At 41.2% G+C, this 22,097-nt stretch overlaps 3 protein-coding genes across 3 annotated transcripts; all 3 read right to left on the reverse strand.

Annotated features, from left to right (window-relative positions):
* Positions 1-294: 294 nt before the first annotated feature.
* Positions 295-8,280, reverse strand: smcr8b (Smith-Magenis syndrome chromosome region, candidate 8b). Its single transcript, XM_026302678.1, has 6 exons — positions 7,598-8,280; positions 5,664-6,076; positions 4,449-5,197; positions 3,527-3,964; positions 2,138-2,633; positions 295-1,510 (listed from the first exon to the last, which is right to left on the reverse strand). The coding sequence occupies exons 1-6, from the start codon at positions 7,775-7,777 to the stop codon at positions 1,060-1,062; spliced, it is 2,727 nt and encodes a 908-aa protein (XP_026158463.1). The 5' UTR covers positions 7,778-8,280; the 3' UTR covers positions 295-1,059.
* An 852-nt stretch (positions 8,281-9,132) lies between these two features.
* mief2 (mitochondrial elongation factor 2) lies at positions 9,133-16,737 on the reverse strand. The gene is made up of 8 exons (XM_026302728.1): positions 16,571-16,737; positions 14,204-14,363; positions 13,534-13,699; positions 13,294-13,391; positions 12,049-12,225; positions 11,765-11,928; positions 11,004-11,156; positions 9,133-10,447 (listed from the first exon to the last, which is right to left on the reverse strand). The coding sequence occupies exons 2-8, from the start codon at positions 14,339-14,341 to the stop codon at positions 9,937-9,939; spliced, it is 1,407 nt and encodes a 468-aa protein (XP_026158513.1). The 5' UTR covers positions 14,342-14,363; positions 16,571-16,737; the 3' UTR covers positions 9,133-9,936.
* Positions 16,738-18,193: 1,456 nt separating this feature from the next.
* Positions 18,194-21,187, reverse strand: alkbh5 (alkB homolog 5, RNA demethylase). Its single transcript, XM_026302740.1, has 4 exons — positions 19,840-21,187; positions 19,655-19,735; positions 19,436-19,558; positions 18,194-18,947 (listed from the first exon to the last, which is right to left on the reverse strand). Exons 1-4 carry the CDS (start codon positions 20,565-20,567, stop codon positions 18,794-18,796), a joined length of 1,086 nt encoding a protein of 361 aa, XP_026158525.1. The 5' UTR covers positions 20,568-21,187; the 3' UTR covers positions 18,194-18,793.
* Between the last annotated feature and the right edge of the window lie 910 nt (positions 21,188-22,097).

The raw sequence follows: 22,097 nt of genomic DNA on the forward strand, positions 1-22,097 counted from the left end.
CTTACTTTTCTGAGAATTGAAATACATCAAGACAGTTTTGACTTTCCCCTGTTTAAATTTAGAATTTAAAATTTCTTTTAATTCTGCTTTTAAAATTACAGTTGACTTTTTTGTCCTTGAATTTTAACTTTCTCAGAATTCTGCTTTTAAAATTATAATCTAAAATTCATACATCAAATTTATTTAAATTATGACTTTTTAAATCAAATTTGTCCTTTCCCCCTCAGTAATGGAATTTTGTTTTAATTTTTACTTTTTTCCTTTGAATTCTGATTTTAGTTAATTTTTATAAAATTTCTTTAAATTTTGAAGTCCGCAAATTCTGACCTTTTTTTTTTTTTGCAGTTTTGACTTTTTCCTCAGAATTCTGACTTTAATTTCTCTTAGCTCTTTCAATATATAAATTTTCATGATTTTGAACAGAATCTTAGTAATTATGATCAAAACTTGAGGAATATTTTTACATTTAATTAAGTAAAGCTTCATCCACCACTAATTTATAAAACTGAAAAATGTATATAAAAAAAAACAAAACAAAAAACTGTTCTTTACAGTCCCACATGAATAAGTGAAGCTAAAACTGGATGCACATTTAGGATATCCAGTTGTAGTTTCATAACACTGAACTAGTACATGCTTTAACAGCAATATAAAAATGAGCATTTTTAAATAACAGTTTTAAAGGAGCACATTCTAAACTGTAGTTAAGCTGGTACAGGCTAACAGAGCACTTACTGAAGAAATACAGTCAAGCTCCCTGTTACAGTAGCTTCAGCACTACACAGATTTCTCTGTTTAAATTGCATATGTGGCTCAGTTATCTTAAATTATAAATGGTTAACATGTGATTCAGTGATTAAACCCACATTTTAAAAACTGCAAGTAAAAGTCGGCAGAGCGGCACTAATGCAGAAGAATGACCCCGGTGATAATTGGGGCAGAAATCATCCAAGCGCATTAACACTGCAGGTAAAAACACAAGTGTGACTCTTCTGTCTTGGCATTTTCACAGTAGCAGATCACTCAACTAAAGTATCTGAATAATCTCTTCAGTGTTTTTTAGACTGTTGCATACGTATTTTTGTGGAGGTGCACTGACCTGTAAGACACTCTTAAAACTGGTGGTCCATGTCCCGCATGGTGCTGTTTGATGAGGTCAGAAAGGAAATTCATCACCCTCAAATCATTTTCACTGCTGCAGTATCCTTGTCTGAACAAAACATCCTCCTCTTCTTTGCCATGGTTCCCTCCCCCAGTTTTCAGATGTTTAACAGCAGGATTAAACGTGTACAGTAGCGCCTGGTTGGCCAGCTTAGTCAGGCAGCTCTCCAGGTGCAGCAGGTAGGTGAGGCCTCGACTGATACCGGTGTGAGGATCAGCCAGTCTGCTGATGAGAGAGCCGGAGTACGATGGACAGCGCAGAGTCCTCTGGTCCAGGTCCAGCATGGCCAAGTAACGACTGTAGCGAGTCAGAGACGGAATAATGCTGGACGAAGAGTTGAAGGGTGATCTGGTCAAGAAAAAAAACAAGTTGTAAAACTGTGCCTGATGTATTAAAAGATCATTTTATTTTTCTTGGCCAGATGGGAGCTGTGAATGGACTTTTAAGAAAATATATGGATCTTTAGAATTATCTGGTGTGTGGTTGGTGCTGGGAAATATTTTTCATTAATATAAAATATGTTAATTAGTGCAGCTTTAATAACGGTTTATAGTCCTGCAAAAAATACTGGTGGTTATGTCAGGCACTCCATACTTTTGTGACACACAGCTCTACCCCTTCTGTCCACCTGTATATTGTCTACTATTGAATAAAGGCAAACACCCAAAAAATAAAACATTTAACCTTGGTGAGAGCCTACTTGTGTCTCCTGTAGCTCCTCTTTGTCACTGCAGTGTTCCTGTGTCTGGTGTATCTCATTTATAACAATAAGGATCAAGGTAGCAAAAACCAGGGGAACATGTCAAACATTATCAGCTTCACAGATCTGGTATCTAGTGTCTGGGTATTTTTACTGCAGTCAACCAAAGAAAATGAAACATCCAAAAATAGATGCTAAAGCAGCTGAACATACTGTATTGATTCTGCAACTAGAATACGAGGACTGGTAGATTATGGCTGTGTGTTATGGGGTACCTGTGTATTCCTATCAGTCTCCAGGTGAGCAGGTCAGTCAACTGAAGTGGTGTGGTCAAACATGGCATCACAGTGTTTCCATCAGGAGCAGGCAGGAAGAGACTCAGCCCATCCACCACCTTCCTGACCAACGTCTCATCTCCAATGACAACCAGTGGCCGGCCGCTCAAGAGACAAAACACGGCATGCTGGGAGAATGAGTTCTGTTTAAGGAACCGGAGGGCTCTGAGTCCAGCCTTCCTTCTCTTCCTCTTATCTAAACGTGCGCTGCTGTGGAGGTTTTGGGTGAGAGAGGGTGTGTCTGAGGAGCTGGTGAAACTGGTGCAGTCAGACGCTTCGTCGATGCTCAGGATCCTCAGAGGAGCACAGGGCGGAGGCCAGTGGTCAACCTCCGCCAGGGCCACATGTGGAGCAAAGTTGACATGGAGGTCTGGCACCGACTGCACCGTCTGATGGACCTCAGACCTCTTTGGCATCACCTCTACTGCTTCTTCAGCTGTGGAGTAAAAAGGTTTGGTTACATCTTATCGATATGACAAACTTGTAACTTTTCTCAGTAACTAATAAAAATATAGATCAAAGATGTCAAGAAAGTCCAGAAGTAAAAAAAAAACAAAAATGTGCTACATGTTTTGACATCGTCAGCTGTTAAAGCTATGAAGGTAAAATATTTTAACAGATTGAGAAAATAAAAGCTCATTTTTAATTCAAGCTGACATGTCTTAACCTTGGACCTCAGTAAAAAGGTGATTTTGTTTCAAGAGCTGGCTTCTGTCATCAGGGTCTGGCTGTGTGTTCACTTTATGTAACTGAGCACTGCAGAGCTTTCACCTCTGCAGTCGTCCACTCTCTGCCAACAGACTGTAACTCAACTCGCAGCTATTTATATTCCACATATTTAAGTTCCATTCAGTTATGACTCATTCCCAGGACAAGGTGCAGTGATGCATTTACAAAAATATGTCTAATGTTTCCTTCCTCTCTCCCTTTAATATAAAGTTCTAAATACCCGCTGCTTCTGTTGTATGTAATCGTTGTCCCATAGTTTAAGTCCTGTCAGGTGTCTATTTAAAGTGCACAATAGTCCAGTAAAGTGACGCTTTACTGTGGACTCTTTACTACTGAAATTGTTATTATGGTGTTAGATTTGTGCCACAGTTCTGAGCCTGTGCTGGGACTTTTTGAACACAGAGCATGTAAACCTCAGAGTGCACAGAGCAGAGGCCGAGCAATAAATGAGGTTGTTATTGAGAGCTTGTGTGGATAAGAAGCCACTAAAAAGATCTGCACTAAAACGACGTGTTAACACCAGTGTGGATGATCCTAGTTTTTGAGTGTAGCCAAGTTTAAATGGGGTTTTAGAAATGACTGCTGGAGGAGATTTATTACCTTGTTTGGACAACTTCTTTGGATTGTTGCCTTCATGAACTTGATTCTTCAGACTTGACTCAATGACTGGCTCCTCTTTGACTCCATCACTAACTGTTATTTGCTTAAAGGACTCTTCTGCGTCAGCACAACCCAGTTCTTGAACATTTTCATCTCCGACAGTCGATCCACACAGTGTGTTTGCCTCTTTGAGGAAACTTTCAGATTTGCACTCTGTCACTGTCTCTCCCTGACTGTCAAAACCGTTACTTAGGTGCTGCTGCTCGGCTTCTTCCTCTGTGATGGCGGTGAGGTCATCGGGAAAGATGGACTCGGTGGTGCTCAGCACCTCGATGCTGTCCTCACTGTTGGCTCGTCTGGCGTAGGCCCGCACACGCCTGATGCCTGCATCGGCTGCTGCTCGCCTGAGAAAGGTGTCCATCGACCCGGTTGGTGTTTCTGGTGAAGAGAGTAAACTGTCAGTTGTAAAGACACAAACTAGAACGGCAGTAGCTGGATTCATCTTTAGCTTAATACAACACAAGAAAGACAAAATACTGTCACATTTGAGAAGCTGGAACTAGTGGATGAATGAGAAAACCAATTCTCAAGATTGTAGTTTTTAACACTGTTCTACTTCACTGTGTACTGCGCTTTACTGTACATGGCTGAAATGACAACTCAAAAGCAACTTAATTGACTTGATTTCATTATTTCACTGAGGTTAGTTAAAAGTTAAAGCTTCATGCTAAAACACTGGCATTACAGGCACTAAAGGTTAGAGTGTGTTCTTTATAAACCTTGAATATCTGCTGTGAACGTCATGGCGACCCAATAGTCAGCTTCCTAGTCACGCTAGATAAAGAGTGTGGAATCACCAGAAGGAGCAGGCTTCATTCTCAGGCTTCTCAGGCAGTTTTATGGCCACTATCAGTGGAAGTACCTCTGTTTTCAGATCCAGCGATGACACGCTGTGTCCTATAAGACTTCTCAGTGCCGAGCACTTCAATGCTGTCGCTGCTGCTCACACTTCCCGCCATCTCCATGGCAACACTGTGGTCAGGGGTCACTGTCCCAACGTCTCCTGCCTCTAGTTTGATGGAAATCTCCTCCACACAGGAGCAGAAGGACTCCAGGCTCACTGGTCCTGACTGAAATGCTGCGATGGCACTCTTACTTCCTGTGACCCTCTGCAGCTCTGCCTCAGCGCTCTCCCCCTCCTCCTCTGCTTCATCCTCTGGGCTCCACAGATCGAACAGGAAGTTGGTGAGCGTGAGCCTCCTGGACAGTGAACATATGACATGAGCAGTTCGCAAAAGGCTCCTGTCACCACGTAGACGGCGCTCTGTGTCTGCGAGCTGCTCCTTCATTAAGGAGAGGAAGTAGGAGTTGCAAAGCTCCTGCAGCGGCTTGAGATAGTGCTCCGCACTGCAGGAGCTGGAGGTGGACAGAGAGGGCTCAGGAGGCAGCAGTGCAGTCGGATCAGCGAGGGACTCGGCTAGGTCATAAGGCAGGAAGTCAGGCTGTTTGAGCTTCCTGTTAGGGTAGGAGGTGACCTGGCGGAGGAGATCTCTGTGATTTAAAATCGAATGCTCTACAGCTTCAAGCTCATCAGCTTGTTCTGCAACTTCTGTGAACCCGTTTGCAGCCCCTGGACATTCTGTCTCCTGCAGCAGAGTCAGCCGTGTGTACCTGAAAGAGTCAGTGTGTTTACTGGTGTTTTAGAAACAAAACGAGAATCGAGAAAATAATTGGCAGATGAATTAATAATAAAAATAAGTGTTAGTTGCAGACACACCAGCTCTAATGAGGTTTAGTCAGTCTACATAGCACCTGAGTGGTGTGCACTGTTTTCTAGGTCAATCAAACATTTTTATAAATAAACTAAAGCTTGAATTTGATCACTAGAGGATTATCAACAAGAAATGTTATGATATATGTTTCATGAGCTGGACATGTTACAGCAGAACTTCAGTTCTCTCTAGTGAAACTTTTTAATGAAGACTCTCTTTCTAAATTTCTTCATCCATCTTTGGCATTTCTGTCCTGCAATTTTCTCATTACTTGTTAGTTGACATATTCACCAGTTTGGATATCATCTGTAATAGTATTGGCCAAGTGTGTCGAGCTCCAATATGTGACCTGAAACTGAACTTACTCCAGCTCCTGTAGTTTTCTCTGCAGCTCAGTAGAAAAGGCCTGTCTGTTTCCCGTCTTGAGGCTGTCAGACGCCTGAGAGAAGCACATGGACAGCTCAGAGAAGTTCTCTATCAGCTTCGCCTGGTCCGAACACACATAGGCCATGCAGAAAGGCCGCACCATACCCCGAGCCTCCAGATCATAGAGGGTCAGGTGGTGAACATATGCAAAAGCATCTTCTGCTGAATCTCCCAGGATCACTCTGGAGTCCTCGCTGAAGTTGAGCCGCAGGCCGGGGGAAGCAGGAGTGGTGTGGCCAGGGCCAGACGCCTGGTAGTCCACAGACATGATGCGAACAGAAAAGTGGTTGAGGTTAAAGGAGCCAATGACTCTTGGGTCATCTGGTATCGTCAGCACAGGCTTTGGGCCCACCTGGAAACACAGCAGAGGCTTTAGGACGTGCAGTACAATCGAAATACTTACCACAGTCTGCCAATAACAACTCTTTTATTCTTTAACCAGAGAAATATCCATCCCAGTTTCACAGATCCATAGTAAAAGATTGGATTTAATTAGTCCTTTAACAAAAGATTATTCAGCAGCTGTTTTCATGAGTCATTAATAGTGTAATTCTAATATATTTAACTCTAAAGGAAAAGGAAAGTAATCACCAGGTGAGATACAGTGTGTGAAACTATTCCAGACAGGCACACACTCAACACATGGTACAAAAAAGGGGTTTCAAACATCCTGTAAACAAATATTTTTATTACATAAGCGTCTCAGAAAAGATGTGGTTCTTCCACTTTCAGGGCATAGTCACCTGACCATCACATCTCATCATGTGACCAGAGGGCTGTCAGAAATCTCCAAAAGAGGAAGAGACACTTAATGCATGAGGGCTTCAATAAAAGGAACTAGACACATTTCACTTTAAATGCTCAACTAATCTTCACCCTAAACGGATTCTATCAATCATAATACATAAAATGCATCCAATCTCAATCTGAGACAGAAAAACTGAGCCTAAGTATTAAACCAGTGGTTTGTAACTTATAGTGGGACTTAAAAAATTGCCTGTGGCTTTTTTATTTCTTGCATTTTATTCACAAAATCCTTAAAGTTATTACTGAAATTATTATTATTACCCACAGGGCTATCTTGTGATCATATTCCTTGTGTCCTGGCACCGAGGTTGGAAACCGCTTGAATAAACTACCTAACAACACAGAAAGAAGCTTAAACCAGCTCATTCTCACCAAACATTGATACAGATACCTCTTACAGAGGTATCTGTAAGAAATATCTCCTGTCAAATTCTACATCTGCAGTGGCCCAGAAAGGTCAACAAGTCCAACTGGGATTGAATCTAATTTAAAAGAGAGCCCTGCTAAAACCGTCATTAGCAGCATTAACCACTAAACTCTGAAAACCTCTCAGTGTCTCTAACTTCAGGCCGTGCTGCAGCTCAGCTCAGTTGTGAGGTGCATCGTACTGAAAACCTTCTTCCCCATTCCAGAGCTGGTATGAGGAACCTCTAAAGCCAGTCTCTCCTGTGAGAGACGGGCACATGCAGGATATCTTCATAATCTAGGAGCTGAAAACAACTTCACCCATCAACATCTGGAAGAGAAAAACTGAACCAAACACTGAAAACAGCTAAAATAACAATAGACATTTTTTATTACAGGACACAAAAGTTATGAAAAGTCATTTTTAAAACAACATGATTCAGATATTATCAGTATCTGCTGTTGACCTGGCAGTACTTCTGTAGCCTGCTTGACTCTGTTTTGTCTATGTGTTTGTGTATTAGAGGTTGTATATGTACTTTCACTTGTGATACTTTATGTACATTTAGCCGATAATACTTCACTTACTGTAAGTGGGCTCATGAATGAAGTACTTTTACTTGTAAAGGAGAAATGACAGAAATGAAAAACACACACACACCTGCTCTGAGAATTCAGCCACCAGTATGAAGTCCCTGTGAAACTGGGCCGAGGTGGTCCAGGGGTGGGACACAGGGCAAAGGGGAACAGAGAGCTCTTCAGGTAGACCCTGAGCCTCCGGGACCTCTTCTCCAAACCCCTCAGTGCGGGTGAAGGCCAGCAGGTCCGGCGACCCGATCATCTTCAGGCAGGGAGGGGATCAGCCCATGGAGGATCTCAGCAGCGACCCAAGGCATCGGACTCCACTCCAGGATCAAACATGGCCAGGTCCGGGTCGGCCTTCGCTCGGTGAGTCAGCTGTTCAGAGCAAAACCGCACAACCACAAACTTACTGCAGGTCCCCCCGGTCTCACGGGCACCGGAGCTGCAGCAAACCAAAGCTTGAGGACTGTCCCGTCCGCGTCCGCAAACAACAACAGCGGCGTAAACAAGCGACGTTTTCAGGAACAAATATCAGTGAAAAGTTATGGGAGAAGCGAAAGCTCCCTACGGGCGGCAGTCACACGGTTAGCTGACCTTTGTCCCGGGATTAGATTCCTCTTTCACGGAAACACTAAGCTAACTTCCAGTCTAGCCCCCGGCTCTCGGCGTCACCTGTGTCCCCGGCAAACTGAACCCTCACACCCATATTTATCCATGTGACCGGGGCCGGGAAAGCCGCGCTCGATGTCAAAACCAGGTCCGAAGTTATGCCGGAAACAACAATAAAGACTTCCGATTTCAAAATAAAACATATTTTCACAATATCCGCTCGAAATACTCTCAGTTGCCAGTTTATACTTCAACAGCCCTGCAGTAAATAATGCTAAGACTTTTTGACACAGCTTAGAAAGGTGCTGGTACAAATGATGATCATTACGGAGCTGCAGTTTGTTTTGTCCATCCCATGTATTAAAACGTTAGTATGCAAAATGTGGCTTGTTGTACTTAAACTGGCAACTTAGGGTACACAGCAGTGGTTGAAAGGATATAAATGCATTATATTCCCTAACTAAAGCGCTTAGGTACAATATACAGGTACTTGAGTACTTCCAACTGGTGGTATTTTGTGCTTTTTATATATGCAACTAAATTAATTTCGTAGTAGTAGCATCACCACAGAGTAAAATACTGCTACAAGGTCATGCATTTCATATTTTACTTCTCAGGACCACAAGAAAGTGATCATTTCTCAACGTGAGCCTAGAGTTCAAGATGGGAGACTGTACAGTGATTGAATGCAACTATGCTGAGATGACAATAAAGGTCCTTGTATCCTTATATATGGACAAGTAAGTACTGTTTTAGGAACTGTAAAAGTGTGTCACTATAGTTCTCATTCACCTCTGCTGTTTAGGCTATCAGCTGATGGCAGTAATTATCAGCTGATGGCAGTAATTATCAGCTGGCTCCATTACTCAGCTGAAAGTCATATGATGGGACTTTGTTTTGATCAATGATTTCCTATATATATATATATATATATATATAAAGAAATAAGGTAATGTCAGGTTGTTAAACTGCGGCTGCAGAGAAACTATTTAGGAACATCTGCAGAAGAATCTAAACAAGTGCTTTAATTTTATTTGCAGTTTCAGTTCAATCAAAGAAACAATTACAACCAGCAGGAAAAAACACAACTGAAGAAATGCCCACAACACTTATATTGTATTTAAAAGCAACCGCATAAAATTATGAGGCAACTTTACTCATAATTTAAATGGTCAGATAAGACTGCCAACACAAATAAAAATACTGCACATTTCACCTTCCCGTCTGATAAAATATATAGGTCGAGTTTAATACATCCCAATCACACTGAATGGTTTAATGTGCAGCAAGCCCCAGTGTTTTTCTGCATAGTTAACGTATAGTAAAGGAGATTTAGGGAAGTGACACAAAGCACACACCATCAATTAGAGTATAGCTTAAGCTGTACTCTGCTGTTAATGGATATGAACTGTATGTGGCTTTGCTAACCATCTCTGACCCCTGTGAAAAATAATCACAGACCTGGCTGTGCTGTGTGTGCAGGGGAGTTATGATGAGACACATGCATAAGCATTATGTCAACCATCTTGATAAATACTTCCTCAGCTCCTGACACGTCTCCTTTCCTCGGCATGATGATTAGTGTCAGACCCTCATCCTCGTAGCTAGTAATGCAAACCTCATAGCTGCTCCTCCCCCACTGTATGGTACTTGCCATTTTGTCATTAAACATGGATCCTGTTCCTTTGCAAAAAAGCAAGACAGAGGAGCTTAACAAGGACAGAAGGCAGTGTGAATAATACATTTCCATCACATTATGGATGATAAAATAATAGTTTTGATAACTTAAGTGTGTGTATGTGCAAAGAATTATATGAGCAGTATTTCAGGCTCTGACACAGCACAGTAGAGCATAAAGCCCATCTGGTCCACCTGGTCCTCTGACAAGCCACTTAACAGATTGACAGCTGGTTTGAAGTAGCTGGGTAACACGCCTTGTTCGAGGTAGCCAATCAGCTCTGTGATACACTGCTGGAACCTAACATCCAGGCTGCTCTCAGACCAGTCGCTCTCACTGTCACTGAGGTGCAGAATGAGATTGGCCATTGGAGAGGCTTCAAGCGATCGCAGGGCAGGGTTCAGTCTGCACACTGCCTTCAGCAATTTAAGTGTATGTCTGCGGTATCCATCGTCAGCAGTGTCTAGTCGAGCAAGACGTTGGGTCTCCCATGGGTAGAGTGACAGGTGCCAGGCGTTGACCCAGGGAGAGGTCAGCTCAGGCTGGGCGGTGAGGCCCACGTCTCCCTCGCTCAGCAGGGGCAACATGGAGATGAACAGGGTCTGATCACTGCTCCCTGCCCCTCCCACTTCATTCCAAGGCCTAAAAGATTTTAACAGGAGAAAGAGCAAGAACATCAATTGTAACACAAACACCATATGGATTTTCAGCTAAGGCTGAAGAATACGTAACTGTTCAGCTTCAGTGGAATTATATCATGATATGATCACTTGAATGTTTTCTATTAAAAAACAAATTAAAACTGATTTTTAGCAAAATACAAATCTATCTTGTTTTACTTACACAGGACCAGTTTGTTTGGACAAATAAATTTGAAGTGATTTTAAACATTTTTACACTTGCCAATCTGACATAAGTATTGAAAAAATATTGTTATTAAGACCATGATATTGTTTCCAGCCCTGCGATGGACTGGTGAACTGGGGTGTACCCCTGCCTTTCACCCAGACAGAGCTGGGATAGACACCAGATAATCATGGATGGATATTGTTTTCAATAATTTTTTTCCATCCTTATTTTAATGCTTGTTGAACTAGAACAAAGATTTATTTTGGAATCCTGTAGATGCAGGACATTCAAGTAGTTCTACATTTACATTTAGATGCTTTTCCGTAGAGCAATATTCAAGTAAACACACCGAATCTCCAGTCTCAGTTCTGGTCCTCCCAGCACAGGTCTGACAAGACAGTCCATAGTGCTGCTAATTGATGGCCAGTTCATCGTTTCCATGACAGCTTTACTAAACATCCTCACAACAGCATCTGCAGACAAGTAACCACCCACCAGGTACCTACATAACAGGAGAGAGGTTTCAGAGTATGGCAATATTTTTATATTTATATCAAAATACCAAGTCTATTATGGTTGCTTCAATATACGACTGCAAAAAGTACGTTGCTTGGGTAGTATCATCACTGCTAACTTCTGTTGTTTGATGATGATATAAAATTAAATCCATGAACTAGCAGATCACTAACTTATGATTGATAACTCTTTTATTACCCCTGAAGGGCAGCTCTTTTTGTAGACAGTAGTACACAACAAACAACCCACACAGAAAGGGAAATGAAAAAAGGAAAAACAAGGAAATGCAGGAGAAAAATAAGGAGCACAATAATCACCTAACAGTATTCAAAAATGCCAGTTGCAGCTGGAAGAACTTTTTAAACATATTCATCCTGCAACTTGACTGATGGTATCTATGGCCAGATAGGAGCATCCTAACCTATTTAAACACATCTCAGATAGGCAGAAGACAACTATGTCTGGATTACTTGTAGTAAAAACACACTTTCTTGCTACTGTATTAAGCATAAAAAAATCTGCTAAATAAACCAACTGGCTTAATATAAATTCATACACATAAGTAACTGCCTGCAATTTTCTTTGTGTGATTACCTATCCCAGTAGCTGTGTCCTTTGGGAAAATATTCCAGATTGACTCTTCGAACCATCCAGTGCAGTGGGTGTGTGAGCAATGTTTCTTCTCCTGGGATGAGGCGCCACAGAGATGCTTCCAGTTGCAGAGGCACCAGCAGACACGCATGGTCCGCACTAACTACCTAATTGCACACATACACAGAAAAATAAACCCAGCTGGCATTTGTCATAAGCTTGATGCACAACATCTATGAGTTGCAAAACAATGTTTAAAAATGTTTTTTCAGCCAGTGTGTGGGTACCTGCAGGTCATCCAGTAGAGAACCTCCGAGGCTCATTTCACCCAGTGGCATGTCAGGGTGACGGCTACGCAGAAAACCCTGGATCTCAGTGCAGATGTCTAGTGCCAGAGACTGAGCCCTCTGGACCTCCTGTACATCTAGTGCCACCCTTGTGTGATAGTACTGTTGGAGGCGCTCCTACACACAGTTTTCCCAAATAGATCATAGAAAGTCTTTACATACACGTCAGCAGACAGGTATTATACAATACCCGTGTGTGCATCATTCAGAGAGGCACAAAAACTGTTGCTAAGAGAACCACTCTAAACATGAAGTGAACAAAACAGTTTTAAAGCTTTTACACTTCTACTGGGAATACACACAGCTGTCTCTTGAGTAATAAAATATTCAAAGCCATTTTGTGTCTCCAAGCACGATTGAGCACAGTGACAAGATGATGTTTTGCCTTGAAAGTTGCTTCAAGAAGGAAAACAATAGAGGAATAATGCTGTGTCTATAATGCTACTGCTGATAAAGAAGCATTTACAAAGGAAACTAATCAATCATACCGCAAACACCAAAATTACTGTTATAAAGTTTTATAGCACATTACTAAAGCTATTCCAAAGGCAAAATGACAAAGAAGCATCTCAAACAATGGACTCTGCCAAAGAGAAATTAACTGTTGATTCTGATTCTAATGAGGATGTCTGACCAATCCCAAACATCCATCTTTGTTTTGGCCATGAAAAATCTAATTTTAGGCTTTATTTCAACGGTTCCTATATGAGCCAGTATTTACTGCCAAAACACTGTTCCTGGGATGGAGAATAGGAAATTAAGATAACTGTTCATAAAACATAGCACTTTCTAACGCTTTCTCTATAGGCAAATCCCACTGTTACAAATCCCCCTTAGGTCCAGTCACACATTTACAACTTTTCTATGAACATTTACTGAACGCATTTTTTCATCTTGTTACTACAGAATAATCCACAACCTTTCTGCTTCTCTGGATGTTCTTCACACTAACTAAAAGCTGTTTCACACTCATTTGACTATGCAGCCAGCACACAAACTCACATGGTATTTTCATTATGCAAGGCACTTGGGTCTCTGTGCAGCCTAACCAGGGCATAACGATGTGTATCCCCTGAGCACTGCACTTCACAAAACATGCAACACATGCATAAATGAACAAGCCAACACTGAACAGAATTGTTAGAGCAGCTGCTAAGAGCTCAGAGGTGAAATGTCAGCATGTACCTGCAAACTGAGGACGGACAGCTGGAGCCTCTTAGACTTTGACTCAGGCTTTGACTGTCCCTCCAGAGAGGACATCTGGGGTTGTTGGCACAGGTCAGCTGATTGAAGAACAGATTAAAACAAGATGTCAATATCAGGGGGCTATAATGAGGATTGGATTTATACAGTATCTTATTAATTCTAAGTATGTGTGATTTTTTTGGCATTTGTCACTTTCAGTTCCCAAGAAGTAGTTGATACCTTTTTGCTGTTTAGCTGCCTTGGCAACATGCTTCATCACTACACCCTCTATGCCCTTCCTGATCAGTGTGGGAGAAGCAGAGACCAAACTCAACTCCTCCCAGCTCTCAGCCATCTTCTGCTCCACCTTTTCATCATTGTCTGCACGGCCTGCACGATCTATTAGCTAAACATAAACACCCATCATCACAGACATACAGAACTTTCATAACCCACATGCAAATAACTCAGCCTCAGCCAGGACCATCCTGAAGAGTTTTTGCATTTATTAGTCCACAAGTGATATATTTTACATCATTAGTTACTAGTTTACTAGACTAGTTTTTACTAGTCAGTTCACCGACATAATTGTATTTCCATTATTTCCACTGGCATACAAAACCCAACTCACAAAAATATGCCATTTATTGGAGATACTTAAGATACTTATTAACATGACCATTTTCCTGTCTTCATGTTATTTGTACAATTTAGACTATGATTTTATTTTAATAAAATTTTAGTCAGCTGCCACACATCAACCATTTTAATGGATAGCAATGAAATAAATATGAGTATACATAAGCTTTTACAGTAATTCATGTTTCCACGTAAAGATGAACTTTTGTATTCACAGGCAGAGTCCTACAATGACCCACTGATGTGCTACTAACAACTCAAAATCACTCACCCTTTTTACGGCCAGTGTGGCAATTCCAAGAACAGCAGCTGCACCAACTCCCATAACCAGCCGGGCATTAGACAGCAGGAAGTCGATTACCATGGAAATGCCATCCTCTCCTCGCCGCCGAGTACCTTGGAAGTTCATTGCTTCCTTTTTTGTGGTTAGCCTTGGGAAAGAATGATTCAGAGAGGGAGCAGAAAGTAACACAAGACATAATAATTAGGAAGAGAAAAAAAGTTTCACACCACTCACTGGCATTTTAAATTATGCAGCTGATATAAGAACATTACATATATGTATTTTTAAACTACAGGATGATAAAAGATACCACACTTGGTTCACTTTTTTTGGCTGCTTCTGGTCCCAAAAAACACAGGTCAAAATAAAGTCAGCTCCATTTACAACATAGTTTATGAGTAGTCCCGTTGCACAGTAGCAGGAAAACCACATATGTATTTAATAACATTAATGGTGGCTCTGTTCCACTGTGGTATCTCATGAAGCATTTCCAGTGAGCCACATAAAATTTAGGCACTGGTACTGATGATACATGTGATTTCCCTGTAGTGACATGATAGTGATTGCAGAGACAAAGACCAATTGGCTAGACAACTGCCAGTGATTATAAAGCCAGTTATCAAGGACAGTGTAAAGCTGCAGCAGTGGAGTATGTTTCAGATAGCCCACTTTGTCATAATGGCTTATTGGGTGTAGGCTAATGACAATTTTACCCATTTAAAATGAAATCTACAACACAACAAAGTGAAAGAGTCTAAATATTTTTAGAAGTTGATGTAAATATACTTTTATTTACACAAAACTGAATATGCATGGTGCTTATATAGGCATGCCTGCCCGGCATGTGAGATCCAGAAAACATCTCTCTAAACCATTTCAGAGTGTCCCTCTCTTCTTGCTAGTAGTACAGTACGGGTCCTAAGAATGCAGACATGCTCTATTTATAGACTCAAATCCTACCTGAGTCCCATTGGCTTGGGCAAATAAATAACAACCTTCATCAAGTTACAGCACAACTGTCTGGAGTATGTACTGAAGCAACATGTTCACTATCAGAGCAAGGGTTCAGTTTTCGTTTTTAATGTCAAGTTACATTACATTATGGGCGTCTGTGGCTCAGGGGGTAGAACAGGTTGACCATGAACTAGAGGGTTGGTGGTTCAATACTTGACTTCACTAGTCCACATGTTTTGAAGTGTCCTTGCACAAGACACTGAACCCCAAGTTGCCCTGAATAGGCATGTGTGAATGAATAAAAGTGCTTTCGGTACACTTGTGTGTACAACAACACTATACACTAACATAAAGTATAAGGCCATGTATCATTATGGCAAAGGACAACCGATAACAGATGTTACTCAACAACAGCTGCAAACAAATGGAACAGATAACTGCATATGCTCTTGGTTGTTTCTGTTTGACGCCAACATTTCCAAAACAGGATTAATTAATATGTTAATAATAAAATATAAAAATAATAAAATTTAAAATATACCAAATGTTTCAGCACAGCAGTGACAACCTTTAAGCACATCATCCACACCAGCATCATGACATTAACTGATGAAAAGAATCAGTAAAGCTGTGACAAAGACCACTAGCAGCATCACACAAAACGCAGCTTCTCTACATGCACAGTAGCAAAAGAATCATACTAGACAGAATAAGAATCAACAGCTGTTGCAAAAAAAAAAAAAATTGTTTCAGCCTCGCAAATGAGAGACTTTTCTGCTCTTCGTAGTCTCAATTCACAGTAAATTAAACACCCTGAAGAATGTAACTACAACTTCTGTTTGACCAAACAAGAATCCTGGGCCGCTGCAAAATTTTGATTTTTGAGATGTTTCCATGATTTTCTGACATTTGGTGGAACATATGTCAAACACAGGGGTTATTATTAATAGATCCTTAAAATAATCCTTAGTTGCAGTCCCGACCAAAGGTGGCAGCACTTCGCCAACAGTCACTACAGAACAGCACTCGGTTTCTACTACAGGAAACTTTTCTTTTATTTTGTAACCTTATGTTGTGAAATAAAAACACGTCAAGCTCCGGACTGGACTACTGACATGTCCAGCTCATAGCTAACGTTAAGTATTAACCATACATGATCATTTCTCCTTGTGATACAGCCTATATTTAGCCTGTGTGCAACAACAAAGATTATGAACATGACCTACTTGCCTACCCACGCAAAGAAATCAACCAAAAACGTTGCTTCATAACTATTTTAAGCAAAAAGTGTCAGTCAGTCAACATTGTAAAATCCTGTTGATAGCTAGCTAGCTAGTTAGCTAGCTAGCTAACAACACTAACATTCAACTACCGGGAAATTTTACGGGTAAATACACTTACCACTCAGTGCGGAGAGAAGTAAAACACCCTGCTCCCAAACCATTAGCGTCTGTTAAAATGCGTCTGTCGATAGTTTTTCAACAGCAACAGCAAAGTTTTCTTTAAATGTCCTAGAGTAAATATACCGTCAGTTAAACCAGCTAGCTAACAGCTGCTGCAGTCTTCTTCTTCATCTTTTTATTTGCTGTTTGCGCTCAATGCTAGGCTGCAGGAGCGCCCCCAGCAGGAGCTCCAGAATAACAATAAATATAGTAAATGGCTTTTCAGGCAAAATAAATAAATAAGTGTTTAACTCATTCATTCATTTTTTGATATATTACTCTTCATTTATGCTGGATTCTTTTTTGTTTTATTGTTCCATTTTTTTGTGTGTAGCTTTGAATACAAGAGTCTCAAAGTTATACTAGCTTAGTATTTTTTTTAAATTGAATTGTATAAACTGGTCACATCTATTTTTAGTATTAAATTATCTGGTTTCGCTACAAGAAGGTCCATTAATTGTTTTGGTGCTTCTGATCACATGATCTTCATCAGTAGTTAATGTTATAGTCTGTTAAATGTCTGAATATCTCAAAAACCTCTTTAAAAATAAGATGTATTAATAAATATGGGGAAATTCTATCTGCTGATCATCATCTGCATCACTGAAATATCCACATGAGCTGCTAATAGACCTTGAAGTGAGACTGTGGGATTGTTTTTCTCCAACTGTTGTTTCCACAAGAGTGAACTTTGTAAATCAATTAAATTGTAAGAGATTGTACAAGATTTTTGGAAATTAAAAACAGAAAATAATTGGATTATCCTTTTAAAATATCTTAAATGGTGGAGCCGTTTCTTCAGAATCTTGGTGGTCAGAACATAAATAATAATAAATAATAAATGTCACTTATATTAATAGAAGAAACAATCCAATATTTTTTCGTTTTTTTTCCTTTGACAGCCAGTGGATAGATGACTGTTCTGGAAAGAATGGTAAATCATCTTTATGGAGACTATTTCAGCTTTATTATATGTCGGCCAGTACTGCTGAAACCCAGTGAACGGTCTTAAGTGCTATCACTGTGTCCCATTCACTATCAGGCAAGCTCCAGTGTTTGCCTATTGGGTGCTATAGGCTATTACCTTTAACTTTACTAACATGTTCAATAACATGTTCGACAGAGCTTCAGACAACCACAAACTCCCCTCATCCCCTTTTTAGAAAGTAATTTCTCGACTGAACCAAGTTTATTTTTGCTCATGACCTAGCACTCTGCTAATGAGTACCTCTGCCAAATATGCCTGACAGAGCAGGACACAAATTCATCTGTGTTTATGCAGCAAATGGCAAGAACAAATACATCTGGAAATTGAGTTTCTTTCTCACTGAGTGTTTTGGTCTAAGTTAAACAGAACATATTATTTTGGTCTTGCTCAAATTAAGTTCTGACTCACTCCAAAATCACCCAATTTAATTAAGGGAAAAATCTGATTTAATACAGAACAGTAATAACGAGGCCTCTTTCACTATATAAGGTAAACCAATTTCAGGCTGAAACAGACGGGTAAAACATCATCAATGCCAAGTTGTTCAACACTCCATAGACCATCAGTTTCGTTCATACCAAAAATTATGACCTCCACCATCATAGGTTTAATCAAATAATACAGAAAGCATGACTACATATCTGCCAGTTTTGTGCAACAGGCTGAAGTCAACAAACAGCAAAGATCTGGATCAGAAATGTAGGTGCGAAAAAACAAATGTTTCATTCTGCATAAAAGTTTCCCCAATCAAAGACTATACAAACTTATTTTACATTATAACAAGTTAGATTACAGCTCAGGTTTTCTTTTGTACAAGTCTATACGTACATTTCCTCTTATTTTTTAAGGTCTGTACATCTTGGCTACAAAAAAATACATGCCATTTTGAATTATCTATGAACAAAGCCCAAAACAAGAAATGTTCGAGTTAAGGTAATTGAGCAGTTTAACCACAGAATCTGACTGGAGTAACTAAGTTGAATCATGTGTAGCACAGACACTAGTTTCATCTGCCAAAAACAAATATGCACTCAAACTGATTCAAAATTAAATGAAAATGCACACACGATGACTGCGCTCCTTGTCCCAGACTAACACCAGAACAAAATGTCATCTGATCAAAGAATGTTACAATACTGAAATACATAAAAGAACAAATATCTGAATCTGTGTACGTGTATGAGTTAGAAATGCTCAGTGGCGTCTCATTTTGACTTTGCGCCCTGAACTTTCCCACTCTTTGTCGTAGTCCTGACCACGCCTCCAGTAGTTCTCTGAGCTGAAGCTGTGGCGACGGGAGATCGACGGATGTCTGTTTTCCTCTTTATCCATCTCTAGAACCCTTGGCCTGGTGAAGGTGGGACAAGAGAGAGATGAAGCGTGTCACTCAATACCTGCTGATTGTACAGTTTAATAAAACACCTACTGAGTTGGAACACAACTTAAAAGTCTCAGCTATCTCCTTGGCACAAGTGTATCTTAAATGTCTTCGTAGACCCAAGATGGAGCTATATCAAAATATAATCCAACTCATATATTCAGTCTAGATAGGATCCTATGATACTGTGCTTTGAAGACCTGTCAGAGGCAAAAAAAAAACTAATTATGAGGAGAAATTTTGAGAAGTTAAGCTCTGGAAAGTTATTGTGGCACCAATCAATATATCTTCTGCTACAACAAAGGTAAACAGGAGAATGCAGATCTTTGCCAGATCACTTGGTGCTGGCTTCCTCACTGCATCATCTGACTGGTCTAATGAAAATGATGAGGGAGGTGCATTTTTTCATGTAAGCCAATGTTCAAACCTCTGGTGTGCCTGTACGTGGGCATATATACCTATGAGCAGCATCAGGGTCTGCTTTGCGATGAGAGCGTTTGGCTTTCAGATAAGCGGGTCTCTGCACAGGCTTGGAGCTTAAAGGGCTGCCAGAGTCCAATCGAGGAGCATCAGGTCTGGTCCTGGAAAACACAGGAGCGAGGACAGCATAAACAAGTGGAACAGATAGAGCTTTTATACAAGTTATGTACTTTTAAAGGTACTGTACTTTGACTCACTGCCTGAGGATGATAACTGCGCGCCGCTGCTTGATGTCCTGGGGCCGGATGCAGTGGGTGATGTCATCTGCAGCGTAGCCACTGTGAAAGAAAGAAAAAAGCTTTTAAAGATGGCAACTTCAGACCTGGGCAGCTACGCAAAAAACAACAATACAATCAATGCCTGCAAACACAGCCATAATAACCTGAGCACTGTGACACTGCCTCTCCCCACAGGCAGGACAAACACTGGCTCCGAAACCCGGATCGGCTTGAACTGGAAGCGGCAGCCGAAGCAGAGTGCACTATCACTGAAGAAGGACACTGAGACAATGGGTCGTGCAAAGATGTGCAAAGGATCTACATGAGACACAATGCAGCCACCTGGTTGATAATCATTGATGACTGCACTGTTGACAAACCCTTCTGGGATTACTCCGTTAGACACCAGGCGATTTATCACCAACTCATGCACCCAGTCTGGGATTTCATCTACTTCTCCTTTGCGGTATAGCCGCTCCTGGCCAGGTCCTCGCTTCTCCAGCTGGGCTCCATACGTGTAACCCTCCCCGAAGAAGTACTTGTTGCGGAGGGGTGCCCTGTCCACGGTGTGCTCTCGGTAAAGTCCAGCCTCTCCTTTGGCGACTACCTCGTCGATCTTCTCCTCGATGAGGGTGCACTCCTCAGGTGTGAAGATGCTCTTCTGCAGGATGCTGCTCCTCACCCGGTGGGCCTCCTGCTCCCGGAGCTCCGCACTGTCATCGCTGTGCTCGTATTCATCGTCGTCGGACTCCCGGTACTTGCGCTTTCGCCCTTTCCTGCTGCTGTTTTTCGTCCTGTCCACGTATTTGTTACTGTAGTCGTCTGTGTGTGGAGTCATGGATTTCAGTTTCTCCCTCAGGTCCGAGTACCCGCTGGCTGCCATGTCAGCCATGTCAGCCAAAACAATGTGACTGGCGTAGTGCGACGTGAGCCCCTCGCTAACAGATAAACACGTATCAGCGCCGCATTTCAGCACCGGGTTCCCGGAGTTTGGTGAATGTGTGAACGGGCTAGCTGTCTGACCGGAGTCCCCGATGATGGATCTCGCTTCTAGGATCACCGACCTCTCAGTAACAGCACCAAAGTAGCATTAGCCTCCGCCTCTGTGCATGAAACAGCAGTCTGCTATGAAACCTGGAAGTCTTTGGATATTAGCGGACCGTCACAAACCAGCAGTAGCTGTGATAAACCCGCGCTGGCACCGCACCGCACCGCGCTCAGCCACCGGGAAGGATCACGCTAACTAGCCGAGCTGCTAGTTAGCTAAACTAGCCTGGCTTGGTCTGTCTGTGTCCGCCTGCAAAAACCGACCAACCACGCAGCAACATTTCACATGTCACCGCTAAATTCCAAAGCTCGGTGCCCCAGAAACGTGTCTGCTCAGTCTTTAACCCCAACAGTCCAGGAAAACCACCGTTTTGTCGTCAAAAGGCTCAGCTACGGTTACTTTACATGCTCTTATCCCGTCTCCAAGAAAAAGCTGGAAATAAACTCGTGTAACCTACCAGAGATCTGCGCATGCTCAGTGCTGACCTTGCAGTTTGAGGCGGGACTACCACGTGTCCCGCACGTCCATTGGAGGAGACATAAATCAATTTTCACATTTCAGACTGCTGATAATTTTGTTCCACTGACCTCCTGTTTACCTCCATAAAGTTTTATCAGATATTTATTTTGTATATAAATAATTTCCCTGTTATAAATTTGTAAATTGAGTATTTTTTGAAGGACCAAACATTCAACCAGTCATATACTGGTTATCCTGGTACATCCAGGGTCATAGGGTGACTGGAGTGTGTCCCAGCTGGCACTGGGAGAGGACACTCACATTCATACCTATGGGCAATTTAGAGTCTGGTAACCCCAAACTGCAGGTCTTTGGACTGGGAAATGAAACCAGACTATCCAGAGAAATCCCATGCAGACATGTGGGAACATATAACTCCACACAAAAAAACCCCAAGTCGATCATGGTTCGAACCCCCCTTCCTGTGAGGCAACAATGTTAACCATGCACCTGGACCAAACATTTTACATTTTAAAAAAATAAATGGCAGAATTTTTGGTCACAGAAACCCAAGTTGACTTGCATGTTGTGTCAAACAACAGCCCAAAGCCCAATGTTATTCAGTTTTAATTTCATTAAAGAAAAAGGAAAAATAGCCAATATTCAGGTTTAACAAACACAATCAAGTTAGTACTTTTGGTTAAGCAATAACTTTCTTCAATCTGCTTTTGACTATCAATAAATCAATTGTCTTACTCCACAATTTTTCACTATGTCCTGTAATTCTGAAGATTATTTGATTAGTTATTAACTGAAAAAATATGTATATTCTACTTTACACTGATACTTTATATCGAATGCATATATTTTAATATTTATTTGTTTTAATCACTCAGTGCTCAATTGCTCATATTT

Source organism: Mastacembelus armatus, chromosome 1 (assembly GCF_900324485.2).
Source record: "Mastacembelus armatus chromosome 1, fMasArm1.2, whole genome shotgun sequence".
Taxonomy (NCBI): Eukaryota; Metazoa; Chordata; class Actinopteri; order Synbranchiformes; family Mastacembelidae; genus Mastacembelus; species Mastacembelus armatus.

Excerpts from the sequence above, each read along its gene's own strand:
- smcr8b (XM_026302678.1), bottom strand. The coding sequence starts at position 7,777 with ATGATCGGGTCGCCGGACCTGCTGGCCTTCACCCGCACTGAGGGGTTT. Across the intron at positions 6,077-7,597 it reads TGGCTGAATTCTCAGAGCAG|GTGGGCCCAAAGCCTGTGCT; the intron begins GTGTGTGTGTGT and ends CTGTGTTTCCAG. Across the intron at positions 3,965-4,448 it reads CGCTGGATCTGAAAACAGAG|AAACACCAACCGGGTCGATG; the intron begins GTACTTCCACTG and ends TCTCTTCACCAG.
- mief2 (XM_026302728.1), bottom strand. The coding sequence starts at position 14,341 with ATGAACTTCCAAGGTACTCGGCGGCGAGGAGAGGATGGCATTTCCATG. Across the intron at positions 13,700-14,203 it reads CCACACTGGCCGTAAAAAGG|CTAATAGATCGTGCAGGCCG; the intron begins GTGAGTGATTTT and ends GTTTATGTTTAG. Across the intron at positions 13,392-13,533 it reads GGCAGCTAAACAGCAAAAAG|CTGACCTGTGCCAACAACCC; the intron begins GTATCAACTACT and ends TTCTTCAATCAG.
- alkbh5 (XM_026302740.1), bottom strand. The coding sequence starts at position 20,567 with ATGGCTGACATGGCAGCCAGCGGGTACTCGGACCTGAGGGAGAAACTG. Across the intron at positions 19,736-19,839 it reads GGCAGTGTCACAGTGCTCAG|TGGCTACGCTGCAGATGACA; the intron begins GTTATTATGGCT and ends TTTCTTTCACAG. Across the intron at positions 19,559-19,654 it reads GCAGTTATCATCCTCAGGCA|GACCAGACCTGATGCTCCTC; the intron begins GTGAGTCAAAGT and ends TGTGTTTTCCAG.